At 43.9% G+C, this 15,000-nt stretch overlaps 2 protein-coding genes across 2 annotated transcripts; both read right to left on the bottom strand.

The window, feature by feature from the left end:
- Window positions 1–1,982: 1,982 nt before the first annotated feature.
- eci2 (enoyl-CoA delta isomerase 2) lies at window positions 1,983–6,711 on the bottom strand. Its single transcript, XM_079694922.1, has 9 exons — window positions 6,555–6,711; window positions 5,896–5,994; window positions 5,416–5,607; window positions 5,121–5,190; window positions 4,923–5,025; window positions 4,733–4,853; window positions 4,369–4,458; window positions 2,992–3,135; window positions 1,983–2,461 (listed from the first exon to the last, which is right to left on the bottom strand). Exons 1-9 carry the CDS (start codon window positions 6,618–6,620, stop codon window positions 2,306–2,308), a joined length of 1,041 nt encoding a protein of 346 aa, XP_079551048.1. The 5' UTR covers window positions 6,621–6,711; the 3' UTR covers window positions 1,983–2,305.
- Window positions 6,712–8,940: 2,229 nt separating this feature from the next.
- LOC307026791 (enoyl-CoA delta isomerase 2-like) lies at window positions 8,941–14,850 on the bottom strand. The gene is made up of 11 exons (XM_079694923.1): window positions 14,690–14,850; window positions 13,886–13,947; window positions 13,515–13,618; window positions 12,856–12,954; window positions 12,376–12,567; window positions 12,083–12,152; window positions 11,885–11,987; window positions 11,695–11,815; window positions 11,331–11,420; window positions 9,952–10,095; window positions 8,941–9,419 (listed from the first exon to the last, which is right to left on the bottom strand). The coding sequence occupies exons 1-11, from the start codon at window positions 14,743–14,745 to the stop codon at window positions 9,264–9,266; spliced, it is 1,197 nt and encodes a 398-aa protein (XP_079551049.1). The 5' UTR covers window positions 14,746–14,850; the 3' UTR covers window positions 8,941–9,263.
- Between the last annotated feature and the right edge of the window lie 150 nt (window positions 14,851–15,000).

The following is a 15,000-nucleotide window of genomic DNA, read 5'->3' as shown; positions in this document are numbered from 1 at the left end:
AGGGGGCGGGACATCTCTAGCTAACCAATCAGAGCAGACTGGGCTCTGGTTTCAGACAGAGGGTGAAAAGAGGTGGTGGAGTTTTCGAAGACCTCAATAAAAGCCGATGTTTCCTCGCCATGTTTGAGACGCTTTTATACTGAAAGGACTCCATATGAAAGGAGAGGTGTCAGCGTGCAGAATAACTGACCCCTCTGTTGCCCCGTCTGTTGACCCCTCTGTTGCCCCCTCTGTTGCCCCCTCTGTTGCCCCCTCTGTTGCCCCGTCTGTTGCCCCGTCTGTTGACCCCTCTGTTGACCCCTCTGTTGACCCCTCTGTTGCCCCCTCTGTTGACCCCTCTGTTGCCCCCTCTGTTGCCCCCTCTGTTGCCCCGTCTGTTGCCCCCTCTGTTGCCCCCTCTGTTGCCCCCTCTGTTGACCCATCTGTTGCCCCCTCTGTTGCCCCGTCTGTTGCCCCCTCTGTTGCCCCCTCTGTTGACCCCTCTGTTGAACCCTCTGTTGCCCCCTCTGTTGCCCCCTCTGTTGACCCCTCTTTTGAACCCTCTGTTGCCCCGCCCGTTCCCGGGCAACTTTATAAAGTTTTCAGAGACTCCGAAACATCGTCTGCAGGATTTGGTCAGAGTTTACAGAAAGAGTGAGGAAGAGGAAGGTGTGACCTCTGACCTCTTCATCTCTCCTGACAGAAATCCATCACACACTAATGGAGGTTTCTGCTAATGGAGGGACCCCCCCCACCCTCTTCTTCCTCCTCTTCCTCATTTATTTTTCTTTCTTCACGTTTCTGCTGAATCCCTTCCTCACGTTCTCCTCCTCCTCCTCGTCATGTTTCGGACAGATGTGACGGCTGCTGATTGATGATTGGTCCCTGAAGGGAGCGCCCGTCACACCGCGCTGTGATTGGCTGTCTGTTAAACCCCAACTTCCCCATCTACAGTTACACTTACCCCCACTGAGAGAGGAGAGAGAGAGAGAGAGAGAGAGAGAGAGAGAGAGAGGGGAGAGAGAGAAAAGAGAGAGAGAGAGAGGAGAGAGAGAGAAAGAGAGAGAGAGGGGAGAGAGAGAAAGAAAAAGAGAGAGAGGAAAGAGAGAAACAAAAAGAGAGGGAGAGGAGAGAGAGACAGAGAGAGAGAAAAAGAGAGAGGAGAGAGAAAAAGAGAGAGAGGAGAGAGAGACACTGCAAGGAATGAGAATACATTTTCTTTTTTAAATCATAGGTTTTAGAGAATTTTAAAATGGATGATTTCTTGCACATTTTCTCGTTAATTATTCATTTAAAAACACAATTATGCAAAAATTCATCATCTCTACTGATCACAGTTCCATTGTTGAGGTCTACTAGAATACATTCACATTATTCAATGTTCCAAACTCTCATTGGTTTCTCATCCAGCATCTCTGTACAGTGTGTGTATTCACTCTCTGTCCTACACGCCTTGTTGGAGCTCTTATTAAACTGTTATTTATGTACATTGTTATAAATTAAGTAAAAACTATTATCTGTAAAAGCTAAAACAAAAATATATAAAAACCAGAAATAAATAAATGTTCTTTATTTATTATTATTTATTACATTTTAACAAATTTTGCCAATATCAGGTTTTTCCACCTGTTCTCCTTAATATCATTTATTTTATTTTATTTGTAAACATATTTTCATCTCTTTATAACAATAACTATTTTAATTAATTAATTGAGTAAAAGGTGTCAGTTCGAATTAAGTAAAGGTGAGTGCTGCCCCCTGGTGGAGTAACCGTGAAACTACATGCACAAATTACCTTTATTTGCTGGAAATATTACAGTAAAATAAACTAGATTTAAACGTTAAAACACAAAGCTTCCTTTTGTTGACACATCCTATAATAATAATAATAATAATAATAATAATAATAATAATAATAATACATTTTATTTGTAAAGCACCTTTCATTGCTAAAAGTAATCCCAAAGTGCAACAAAGGGCGTAATAAAAAAAAGAAACACAAGTTTAATAATGCGTGTTTAATCCTCTTATACAAAGTGTTTAAAGGCACTTCTTCAACACATTAAAATCAGCATGTACGTGATCATTAATATGAATTATTAAACAACTAGAAATCACAGCGTTACGACCTGCAGACGTTAGTGCTCATTCAGAGCTTGTGAAATCCCTTTATTTGACCCAAAACAGGTCGATCAAAGGCTAATTGATGCCACCTGTCTGTATCCTCCACAGGTAAAGGTACGTCCAGGTGGAAGTGCTTCTCCTCTTCCTCCCTACCACTGTTTAAAAAGTCCATTTTGAAAAGTGGCATCCTCTCTCACACACCTCAGAGTTTGGCTTTGTTCTGGAAGAAGCTCATGACGGCCTGGAAACACTCGTCGCTCGTCCATCTTTCCATCAGACGCTCCACCTCAGCGTCGTTCACATCGTGGAGTCGCTGCTTCTCCGTCGAGCGAATCAGCTGCTTGGAAAAAGCCAAGGACTAAAGGGGGAGGGATATCTGTCAAATCCAGTTTGATGCATCGAGCATTTCATATTTAAACAAGGTTCAAACTAATCGTAAAAAATGAAAAATCTCAAAAACACTTGAGTTAAAATGTTATGCTGTGTGTGTGTGTGTGTGTGTGTGTGTGTGTGTGTGTGTGTGTGTGTGTGTGTGTGTGTGTGTGTGTGTGTGTGTGTGTGTGTCTTAGGCTGTGTGTGTGTGTGTGTGTGTGTGTGTGTGTGTGTGTGTGTGTGTGTGTGTGTGTGTGTGTGTGTGTGTGTGTGTGTGTGTGTGTGTGTGTGTGTGTGTGTGTGTGTGTGTGTGTGTGTGTGTGTGTGTGTGTGTTAGGCTGTGTGTGTGTGTGTGTGTCTGTGTGTGTGTGTGTCTTAGGCTGTGTGTGTGTGTGTGTGTGTGTGTGTGTGTGTGTGTGTGTGTGTGTGTGTGTGTGTCTGCGTGTGTGTGTCTGCGTGTGTGTGTGTGTGTGTGTGTGTGTGTGCGTGTGTGTGTGTGTGTGTGTGTGTGTTTACATTGGGGGGCAGCTGGGCGTATTTCTTCAGTCTGCTCCAAACCTCCGTCTGGAAGCTGCTGTCGGGGAAAACCTCAGAGACGAGTCCGAGCTCAGACGCCTGCTCCGCTGAGAGCTTCTTGTTGAACAGCAGCATCTCACTGGCCTGCAGGGACATCATGACATCTTTAAACCACGTTGTTAACACTTCAACACCAGTTCATACCAGTTTATAAGTTCACTAATTATTTCCAGTCTCTTACTAACATGTTAATACCAGCTGATTACCATCCTATTAGCAGCCACTTACCAGTTCACCATCAAGTCTAAACCAGAAGTTAAATCCAGATAATAATCATTATTTCCAGTCTCTTTCTAACATGTTAATACTGGCCTTTATACAGGTTATTATTTCAGCTTATTGGCAAGTTATTACCAGCTTTTATTAAACAGGTTATTACTAGCTGTTTCCAGGTTATTATTTACAGTGTACTACCAGGTTAATACCATCTTATTGACAAATTACTTCCAGCTGACTACCAGTTAACTACCAGTTTATTTCCAGTGTATTAGCAGCCCTTTTACCAGGTTAATAGAAGCTGACGACCCTCCTATAAGCAGCCTATTTACAGCTCATTACCAGTGTTTACCATGTTTACCTACTTTAGGTAACTAGAGTCACAAGATGAACACAAGACTTCTTATCAAAATCTAAAAAGAAGATATTATCCCTGGCAGAAGTGTGTGTGTGCCAGAGCTCCCGTTAGAATATTCTTTCGCCGGTCAACATGTCCGTTAAAGTTTAAATCTTCCGGTCAAAAGGTCTTCTATGTTATTTATTGAGCTTTAAAACAAATTGATATGATTCGATATTAAACAAACTAATTATAGTAGATTAATTATTCAAAAGTGTTCAGTAACTTACAATAACACGGGAATAATAAACAGAGCGCTCTCCTCCTCTCCTGACAGCCCGTCAGTATCATGCAGCTCGCGGATCAGAGTGAGCCGACAGTGAAACTAAACATATCTATAACTAGTTACGGTAGTTTGAGAGGTCATTAAAATAGCTACGTGTGATATTCTAACCTGAAGTGTGTGTTTTGTCCGCTCACCGCTGCATGTGATCATGCAGAGCTGCGTGTCGACTCGTCAGCAGCAGCTGATCTCTCTCTCCAGTCAGATTAGACTTCACTCTCGTTTATGTCCATATAGATCAGTTCTAGCTAATGATATGACTACCATTATTATTACTGTACCATTATTCCCTAAAGGAGCGTCTTTCCATCTCTTGTTTTGTGTAAGCAACAGAAGTGTGTGTGTGTGTGTGTGTGTGTGTGTGTGTGTGTGTGTGTGTGTGTGTGTGTGTGTGTGTGTGTGTGTGTGTGTGTGTGTGTACCTTGGCGGTGCCCATGATCTTGGGGAAGGTGTAGGAGGAGCACCCCTCAGCGCTCTGCCCCAGCTGACTGAAGGGAGTGTGGAAGGTGGCCTGAAGGACAGAGAAAGTCATTATTAGAAAAATTATATTAATTTATAAAAAATAAAAAACGACAAGACATCTTAAAATGTTGCAAAAAAATAAATAAAAATGACCAAAATTGGAAAGAAATATTTGTTTAAAGTTTGAAAATATCTTGCGATCATACCAATCGGATTTTATCTATTTTAAATATCACAAAAAATGCAATTAATCTGACAAATGTGTGTGACTCACACATTTATCAGATTAATTGCATTTTTTTTTTGTGTGTGTGTGTGTGTACCCTGTCAGTGGCGTAGACCAGATCAAACAGTCCCATCACGGTGACAGAGATCCCGACAGCTGGTCCGTTGACGACGGCAACGAGGGGCTTCGGGAAGTCGATGTACGCCTTCACGTAGCTCCTGAAACACCACAGAAGAAGAATCGTTTACCATTACTTCATTCATAAATATAAATAAGTATATTCTCACCTGAGCAGGTCTCCTCCTTTTTTGGCCATTTCCTGCAAACCCCCCTCCGGGATCTTTGTGAAGTTAGAGAGATCGTTTCCACTGCAGTAGAAATCTCCAGCTCCTGCAGGGAACACAATGTGTGTGAGAGAAATACGTGTGTGTGTGTGTGTATGTGTGTGTGTGTGTGTGTGTGTGTGTGTGTGTGTGTGTGTGTACCTGTGATAACAGTGATGACAGAGTCGTCTTTAGCTGCCTGATCCAGAGCGGCGATGATGTCGTTGTACATCTGAAGGAAAAGAGACATTTATCAGAGGAGAAGTGTGTGTGTGTGTGTGTGTGTGTGTGTGTGTGTGTGTGTGTGTGTGTGTGTGTGTGTGTGTGTGTGTGTGTGTGTGTGTGTGTGTGTGTGTGTGTGTGTGTGTGTGTGTGTGTGTGTGTGTGTGTGTGTGTGTGTGTGTGTGTGTGTGTGTGTGTGTGTGTGTGTGTGCGTGCGTGTGTGTGTGTGTGTTACCTCTGTCGTGATGGCGTTCTTCTTGGCTGGACGGTTCAGTTTGATGGTGGTGATTTTATCTTCCGTTGTGACCAATAGCGTCTCGTACTTAGCTCCGCCTCCAGCAGGCTCTGCAGCCAATGAGGCGGAAGTCCCGCCTTCTGCCGTCACCAGAGAGCCAATGAAGTCGCAGTACTGCTGCCTGGCTTCATCCTGAGAGACAGAGTTTAAAAAAAGGACATTTTATCATTTATTTTATTTCATCTAATTGCAGGAAACTGAACCCAGAGACCTGACAGTGATATTCACTGATAATGAATTAAATGAATCTGTGTTAAAAAAAAAGAAAAGAAAGAAAACATGTTGTTGCTTGTGTTCAAATGTTAGCAGTTGGTATGTGTTTGTGTGGAGATGTTGCAGCTGCACAGAGCTTTAGCAATACTGTATGTAACTATGGTCATGCTGAGAAAGCTATTGAATTGATAACAGGTGAGAGCGTACCTGAGAAATGGAGCCCAGAGAATTCCACGCATCCCATTTCACTTTGCCGACAAAATCCAGCATGCCGGGTTTGGGAGTGTTGCAGGGACCCTGAGAGGCCTGCAGGGGGCGATATGGAGCCAGACGGAGACATGAGAAGAGCATGTTGCTGACATCACTAAGGAACACTCGCGCTCCTATTGGCTAGCGCTCCAACACATTGTATGTGATAGACTAAGGGGCGGGACGTTTCTAAAGCTGGTTGACCAATCAGAGCAGACTGGGCTCTGGTTTCAGACAGAGGGTGAAAAGAGGTGCTGCAGCACAGGCAGTATGAGAACAATAGCTTTTTGAACATTAGAGCATGGAGACATGTCCCAATAGAGGAGACATGTCCCAGCAGAGGAGAGATGTCCCAATAGAGGAGACATGTCCCAGCAGAGGAGAGGAGACATGTCCCAGCAGAGAGGAGAGGAGACATGTCACAGGAGAGGAGACATGTCCCAGCAGAGGAGACATGTCCCAGCAGAGAGGAGACATGTCCCAGCAGAGAGGAGATATGTCCCAGCAGAGAGGAGACATGTCCCAGCAGAGAGGAGACATGTCCCAGCAGAGAGGAGACATGTCCCAGCAGAGGAGCTAAACACTATAATAGAATATGTATCTTTAATAAAGCTCACCTGTTTGAACAGAGCGTAGATTTTTAGCTTGGCTTCGTTTCCCGGGTCGTTTTTCAGCGTTGACATCGAGTTCTTCGCCTGCTCAAACTGCTCCACCGTCGCACCTGTACACACACACACACACACACACACACACACACACACACACACACACACACACACACACACACACACACACACACACACACACACACACACACACACACACACACACACACACACACACACACACACACACACACACACACACACACACACACACACACACACACACACACACACACACACAGGGTTTTAGTTGACCTGAAACGCCTCCTTTGTTTACTCCCAGAAGTCGATGACATCACTGTGGAACGCTCCTATTGGCTAGCGCTCCAACACATTTCATTTTAATTGATAGGCTAAGGGGGCGGGACATCTCTAGCTAACCAATCAGAGCAGACTGGGCTCTGGTTTCAGACAGAGGGTGAAAAGAGGTGGTGGAGTTTTCGAAGACCTCAATAAAAGCCGATGTTTCCTCGCCATGTTTGAGACGCTTTTATACTGAAAGGACTCCATATGAAAGGAGAGGTGTCAGCGTGCAGAATAACTGACCCCTCTGTTGCCCCGTCTGTTGACCCCTCTGTTGCCCCCTCTGTTGCCCCCTCTGTTGCCCCCTCTGTTGCCCCGTCTGTTGCCCCGTCTGTTGACCCCTCTGTTGACCCCTCTGTTGACCCCTCTGTTGCCCCCTCTGTTGACCCCTCTGTTGCCCCCTCTGTTGCCCCCTCTGTTGCCCCGTCTGTTGCCCCCTCTGTTGCCCCCTCTGTTGCCCCCTCTGTTGACCCATCTGTTGCCCCCTCTGTTGCCCCGTCTGTTGCCCCCTCTGTTGCCCCCTCTGTTGACCCCTCTGTTGAACCCTCTGTTGCCCCCTCTGTTGCCCCCTCTGTTGACCCCTCTTTTGAACCCTCTGTTGCCCCGCCCGTTCCCGGGCAACTTTATAAAGTTTTCAGAGACTCCGAAACATCGTCTGCAGGATTTGGTCAGAGTTTACAGAAAGAGTGAGGAAGAGGAAGGTGTGACCTCTGACCTCTTCATCTCTCCTGACAGAAATCCATCACACACTAATGGAGGTTTCTGCTAATGGAGGGACCCCCCCCACCCTCTTCTTCCTCCTCTTCCTCATTTATTTTTCTTTCTTCACGTTTCTGCTGAATCCCTTCCTCACGTTCTCCTCCTCCTCCTCGTCATGTTTCGGACAGATGTGACGGCTGCTGATTGATGATTGGTCCCTGAAGGGAGCGCCCGTCACACCGCGCTGTGATTGGCTGTCTGTTAAACCCCAACTTCCCCATCTACAGTTACACTTACCCCCACTGAGAGAGGAGAGAGAGAGAGAGAGAGAGAGAGAGAGAGAGAGAGGGGAGAGAGAGAAAAGAGAGAGAGAGAGAGGAGAGAGAGAGAAAGAGAGAGAGAGGGGAGAGAGAGAAAGAAAAAGAGAGAGAGGAAAGAGAGAAACAAAAAGAGAGGGAGAGGAGAGAGAGACAGAGAGAGAGAAAAAGAGAGAGGAGAGAGAAAAAGAGAGAGAGGAGAGAGAGACACTGCAAGGAATGAGAATACATTTTCTTTTTTAAATCATAGGTTTTAGAGAATTTTAAAATGGATGATTTCTTGCACATTTTCTCGTTAATTATTCATTTAAAAACACAATTATGCAAAAATTCATCATCTCTACTGATCACAGTTCCATTGTTGAGGTCTACTAGAATACATTCACATTATTCAATGTTCCAAACTCTCATTGGTTTCTCATCCAGCATCTCTGTACAGTGTGTGTATTCACTCTCTGTCCTACACGCCTTGTTGGAGCTCTTATTAAACTGTTATTTATGTACATTGTTATAAATTAAGTAAAAACTATTATCTGTAAAAGCTAAAACAAAAATATATAAAAACCAGAAATAAATAAATGTTCTTTATTTATTATTATTTATTACATTTTAACAAATTTTGCCAATATCAGGTTTTTCCACCTGTTCTCCTTAATATCATTTATTTTATTTTATTTGTAAACATATTTTCATCTCTTTATAACAATAACTATTTTAATTAATTAATTGAGTAAAAGGTGTCAGTTCGAATTAAGTAAAGGTGAGTGCTGCCCCCTGGTGGAGTAACCGTGAAACTACATGCACAAATTACCTTTATTTGCTGGAAATATTACAGTAAAATAAACTAGATTTAAACGTTAAAACACAAAGCTTCCTTTTGTTGACACATCCTATAATAATAATAATAATAATAATAATAATAATAATAATAATAATACATTTTATTTGTAAAGCACCTTTCATTGCTAAAAGTAATCCCAAAGTGCAACAAAGGGCGTAATAAAAAAAAGAAACACAAGTTTAATAATGCGTGTTTAATCCTCTTATACAAAGTGTTTAAAGGCACTTCTTCAACACATTAAAATCAGCATGTACGTGATCATTAATATGAATTATTAAACAACTAGAAATCACAGCGTTACGACCTGCAGACGTTAGTGCTCATTCAGAGCTTGTGAAATCCCTTTATTTGACCCAAAACAGGTCGATCAAAGGCTAATTGATGCCACCTGTCTGTATCCTCCACAGGTAAAGGTACGTCCAGGTGGAAGTGCTTCTCCTCTTCCTCCCTACCACTGTTTAAAAAGTCCATTTTGAAAAGTGGCATCCTCTCTCACACACCTCAGAGTTTGGCTTTGTTCTGGAAGAAGCTCATGACGGCCTGGAAACACTCGTCGCTCGTCCATCTTTCCATCAGACGCTCCACCTCAGCGTCGTTCACATCGTGGAGTCGCTGCTTCTCCGTCGAGCGAATCAGCTGCTTGGAAAAAGCCAAGGACTAAAGGGGGAGGGATATCTGTCAAATCCAGTTTGATGCATCGAGCATTTCATATTTAAACAAGGTTCAAACTAATCGTAAAAAATGAAAAATCTCAAAAACACTTGAGTTAAAATGTTATGCTGTGTGTGTGTGTGTGTGTGTGTGTGTGTGTGTGTGTGTGTGTGTGTGTGTGTGTGTGTGTGTGTGTGTGTGTGTGTGTGTGTCTTAGGCTGTGTGTGTGTGTGTGTGTGTGTGTGTGTGTGTGTGTGTGTGTGTGTGTGTGTGTGTGTGTGTGTGTGTGTGTGTGTGTGTGTGTGTGTGTGTGTGTGTGTGTGTGTGTGTGTGTGTGTGTGTGTGTGTGTGTGTGTTAGGCTGTGTGTGTGTGTGTGTGTCTGTGTGTGTGTGTGTCTTAGGCTGTGTGTGTGTGTGTGTGTGTGTGTGTGTGTGTGTGTGTGTGTGTGTGTGTGTGTGTCTGCGTGTGTGTGTCTGCGTGTGTGTGTGTGTGTGTGTGTGTGTGTGCGTGTGTGTGTGTGTGTGTGTGTGTGTTTACATTGGGGGGCAGCTGGGCGTATTTCTTCAGTCTGCTCCAAACCTCCGTCTGGAAGCTGCTGTCGGGGAAAACCTCAGAGACGAGTCCGAGCTCAGACGCCTGCTCCGCTGAGAGCTTCTTGTTGAACAGCAGCATCTCACTGGCCTGCAGGGACATCATGACATCTTTAAACCACGTTGTTAACACTTCAACACCAGTTCATACCAGTTTATAAGTTCACTAATTATTTCCAGTCTCTTACTAACATGTTAATACCAGCTGATTACCATCCTATTAGCAGCCACTTACCAGTTCACCATCAAGTCTAAACCAGAAGTTAAATCCAGATAATAATCATTATTTCCAGTCTCTTTCTAACATGTTAATACTGGCCTTTATACAGGTTATTATTTCAGCTTATTGGCAAGTTATTACCAGCTTTTATTAAACAGGTTATTACTAGCTGTTTCCAGGTTATTATTTACAGTGTACTACCAGGTTAATACCATCTTATTGACAAATTACTTCCAGCTGACTACCAGTTAACTACCAGTTTATTTCCAGTGTATTAGCAGCCCTTTTACCAGGTTAATAGAAGCTGACGACCCTCCTATAAGCAGCCTATTTACAGCTCATTACCAGTGTTTACCATGTTTACCTACTTTAGGTAACTAGAGTCACAAGATGAACACAAGACTTCTTATCAAAATCTAAAAAGAAGATATTATCCCTGGCAGAAGTGTGTGTGTGCCAGAGCTCCCGTTAGAATATTCTTTCGCCGGTCAACATGTCCGTTAAAGTTTAAATCTTCCGGTCAAAAGGTCTTCTATGTTATTTATTGAGCTTTAAAACAAATTGATATGATTCGATATTAAACAAACTAATTATAGTAGATTAATTATTCAAAAGTGTTCAGTAACTTACAATAACACGGGAATAATAAACAGAGCGCTCTCCTCCTCTCCTGACAGCCCGTCAGTATCATGCAGCTCGCGGATCAGAGTGAGCCGACAGTGAAACTAAACATATCTATAACTAGTTACGGTAGTTTGAGAGGTCATTAAAATAGCTACGTGTGATATTCTAACCTGAAGTGTGTGTTTTGTCCGCTCACCGCTGCATGTGATCATGCAGAGCTGCGTGTCGACTCGTCAGCAGCAGCTGATCTCTCTCTCCAGTCAGATTAGACTTCACTCTCGTTTATGTCCATATAGATCAGTTCTAGCTAATGATATGACTACCATTATTATTACTGTACCATTATTCCCTAAAGGAGCGTCTTTCCATCTCTTGTTTTGTGTAAGCAACAGAAGTGTGTGTGTGTGTGTGTGTGTGTGTGTGTGTGTGTGTGTGTGTGTGTGTGTGTGTGTGTGTGTGTGTGTGTGTGTGTGTGTGTGTACCTTGGCGGTGCCCATGATCTTGGGGAAGGTGTAGGAGGAGCACCCCTCAGCGCTCTGCCCCAGCTGACTGAAGGGAGTGTGGAAGGTGGCCTGAAGGACAGAGAAAGTCATTATTAGAAAAATTATATTAATTTATAAAAAATAAAAAACGACAAGACATCTTAAAATGTTGCAAAAAAATAAATAAAAATGACCAAAATTGGAAAGAAATATTTGTTTAAAGTTTGAAAATATCTTGCGATCATACCAATCGGATTTTATCTATTTTAAATATCACAAAAAATGCAATTAATCTGACAAATGTGTGTGACTCACACATTTATCAGATTAATTGCATTTTTTTTTTGTGTGTGTGTGTGTGTACCCTGTCAGTGGCGTAGACCAGATCAAACAGTCCCATCACGGTGACAGAGATCCCGACAGCTGGTCCGTTGACGACGGCAACGAGGGGCTTCGGGAAGTCGATGTACGCCTTCACGTAGCTCCTGAAACACCACAGAAGAAGAATCGTTTACCATTACTTCATTCATAAATATAAATAAGTATATTCTCACCTGAGCAGGTCTCCTCCTTTTTTGGCCATTTCCTGCAAACCCCCCTCCGGGATCTTTGTGAAGTTAGAGAGATCGTTTCCACTGCAGTAGAAATCTCCAGCTCCTGCAGGGAACACAATGTGTGTGAGAGAAATACGTGTGTGTGTGTGTGTATGTGTGTGTGTGTGTGTGTGTGTGTGTGTGTGTGTGTGTGTGTACCTGTGATAACAGTGATGACAGAGTCGTCTTTAGCTGCCTGATCCAGAGCGGCGATGATGTCGTTGTACATCTGAAGGAAAAGAGACATTTATCAGAGGAGAAGTGTGTGTGTGTGTGTGTGTGTGTGTGTGTGTGTGTGTGTGTGTGTGTGTGTGTGTGTGTGTGTGTGTGTGTGTGTGTGTGTGTGTGTGTGTGTGTGTGTGTGTGTGTGTGTGTGTGTGTGTGTGTGTGTGTGTGTGTGTGTGTGTGTGTGTGTGTGTGTGTGTGTGCGTGCGTGTGTGTGTGTGTGTTACCTCTGTCGTGATGGCGTTCTTCTTGGCTGGACGGTTCAGTTTGATGGTGGTGATTTTATCTTCCGTTGTGACCAATAGCGTCTCGTACTTAGCTCCGCCTCCAGCAGGCTCTGCAGCCAATGAGGCGGAAGTCCCGCCTTCTGCCGTCACCAGAGAGCCAATGAAGTCGCAGTACTGCTGCCTGGCTTCATCCTGAGAGACAGAGTTTAAAAAAAGGACATTTTATCATTTATTTTATTTCATCTAATTGCAGGAAACTGAACCCAGAGACCTGACAGTGATATTCACTGATAATGAATTAAATGAATCTGTGTTAAAAAAAAAGAAAAGAAAGAAAACATGTTGTTGCTTGTGTTCAAATGTTAGCAGTTGGTATGTGTTTGTGTGGAGATGTTGCAGCTGCACAGAGCTTTAGCAATACTGTATGTAACTATGGTCATGCTGAGAAAGCTATTGAATTGATAACAGGTGAGAGCGTACCTGAGAAATGGAGCCCAGAGAATTCCACGCATCCCATTTCACTTTGCCGACAAAATCCAGCATGCCGGGTTTGGGAGTGTTGCAGGGACCCTGAGAGGCCTGCAGGGGGCGATATGGAGCCAGACGGAGACATGAGAAGAGCATGTTGCTGACATCACTAAGGAACACTCGCGCTCCTATTGGCTAGCGCTCCAACACATTGTATGTGATAGACTAAGGGGCGGGACGTTTCTAAAGCTGGTTGACCAATCAGAGCAGACTGGGCTCTGGTTTCAGACAGAGGGTGAAAAGAGGTGCTGCAGCACAGGCAGTATGAGAACAATAGCTTTTTGAACATTAGAGCATGGAGACATGTCCCAATAGAGGAGACATGTCCCAGCAGAGGAGAGATGTCCCAATAGAGGAGACATGTCCCAGCAGAGGAGAGGAGACATGTCCCAGCAGAGAGGAGAGGAGACATGTCACAGGAGAGGAGACATGTCCCAGCAGAGGAGACATGTCCCAGCAGAGAGGAGACATGTCCCAGCAGAGAGGAGATATGTCCCAGCAGAGAGGAGACATGTCCCAGCAGAGAGGAGACATGTCCCAGCAGAGAGGAGACATGTCCCAGCAGAGGAGCTAAACACTATAATAGAATATGTATCTTTAATAAAGCTCACCTGTTTGAACAGAGCGTAGATTTTTAGCTTGGCTTCGTTTCCCGGGTCGTTTTTCAGCGTTGACATCGAGTTCTTCGCCTGCTCAAACTGCTCCACCGTCGCACCTGTACACACACACACACACACACACACACACACACACACACACACACACACACACACACACACACACACACACACACACACACACACACACACACACACACACACACACACACACACACACACACACACACACACACACACACACACACACACACACACACACACACACACACACACACACACACACACACACACACACACACAAATTATGAGCACTAGACTATCAGTAATACTGAATATAATGATGCATATATGCTGAACGTCACCCATCACAGGAGACCCTGCGGTGTGGAACCTCAGGCTGGGAACGGAGGAGAATCTGCTCAAGCTGGAGACACAGGAACATGTTTACTAGAACAGCACTCAGAAATGATTCATCACACGTCAGGATGCACTGATCTGTCTAGTGCTGGAGCTACCACTAGAGGGTGCTGTAGCATAGTCTATGTTGTTGTACAGCACATATCTGGATATTACCAGCTCGATATACATCTTGTTATTCCCATACCTCCACCCAGCTCTGCCTCCACCTAAAGTATATTTGATCTCAAATGATTTGTATGTCTCACTGTGTGGGGCTCACCACACCTTAGGTACATACAGATTCTTGTTGCAGTAATGGATGGAGTAGCAGCCAGTAATAGTTGATTAAACAAGTGTTAAAACTCACAAGGAGAGCCAAGGTGAGAGAGGGTAACAGTTGAAGTCATTAAGGATAATGTTTTTTAGCATGTACAGCTTTGACAGCTAAAGTCAAGCAGCTACAGTTAGAAGTGCTAGCTGTGAACTTTGCTCCAGATTTACCTCCTTCAGTCACACCACTCATTCTGACTGTTGCTACACTGTTAGCACCTGTATTACGGCTAAACTAACAGGTCAAATCACAAACATATCGTAATTTAAAAACACATTTATGATGCCTTTCTCTCATTGCTAACTAAGCTAAGCTAACTAACTAACAGCTTCACTCTTCCTAAAGTTTCATACATTACTTTGACCTCTAGATGTTAGCATTAATGCTTAAAACTCTCAGAAAACAACATCGACATTTAGCTAATTGTAATCCTCACCTTCTTAGCTTCACAAAGCGCAGAGGAGCGGACAGCTTCAGGGCAACGCCGGCCATTTAAAGCCGGAAAAAGGGGTCCAAAGTTCGGGCGTGAGGAGGAAGGGAAGAGTTAACTAGCTTATTAGCGTAGCCACCATGAAGCTAACCGGCAGCTAGTGTTTACACCACTGGCCCCGCCCACTTTCTCGTCTTCTGCTCAATTATTGGCTCAAGTAAAGCACCTGTGTCCAATGAAAGAAGGCTACGAAAACAAATGAACCAATTGGAGCAGACGCTTTACGAGCAAGTCCCGCCTCTGTGGGTGTGCCTGGC

The sequence above is a fragment of the Notothenia rossii genome (genome assembly GCF_949606895.1).
Source record: "Notothenia rossii genome assembly, contig: scaffold_163, whole genome shotgun sequence".
Classification (NCBI taxonomy): Eukaryota; Metazoa; Chordata; class Actinopteri; order Perciformes; family Nototheniidae; genus Notothenia; species Notothenia rossii.
This window is presented reverse-complemented; position numbering and strand designations above follow the sequence as displayed.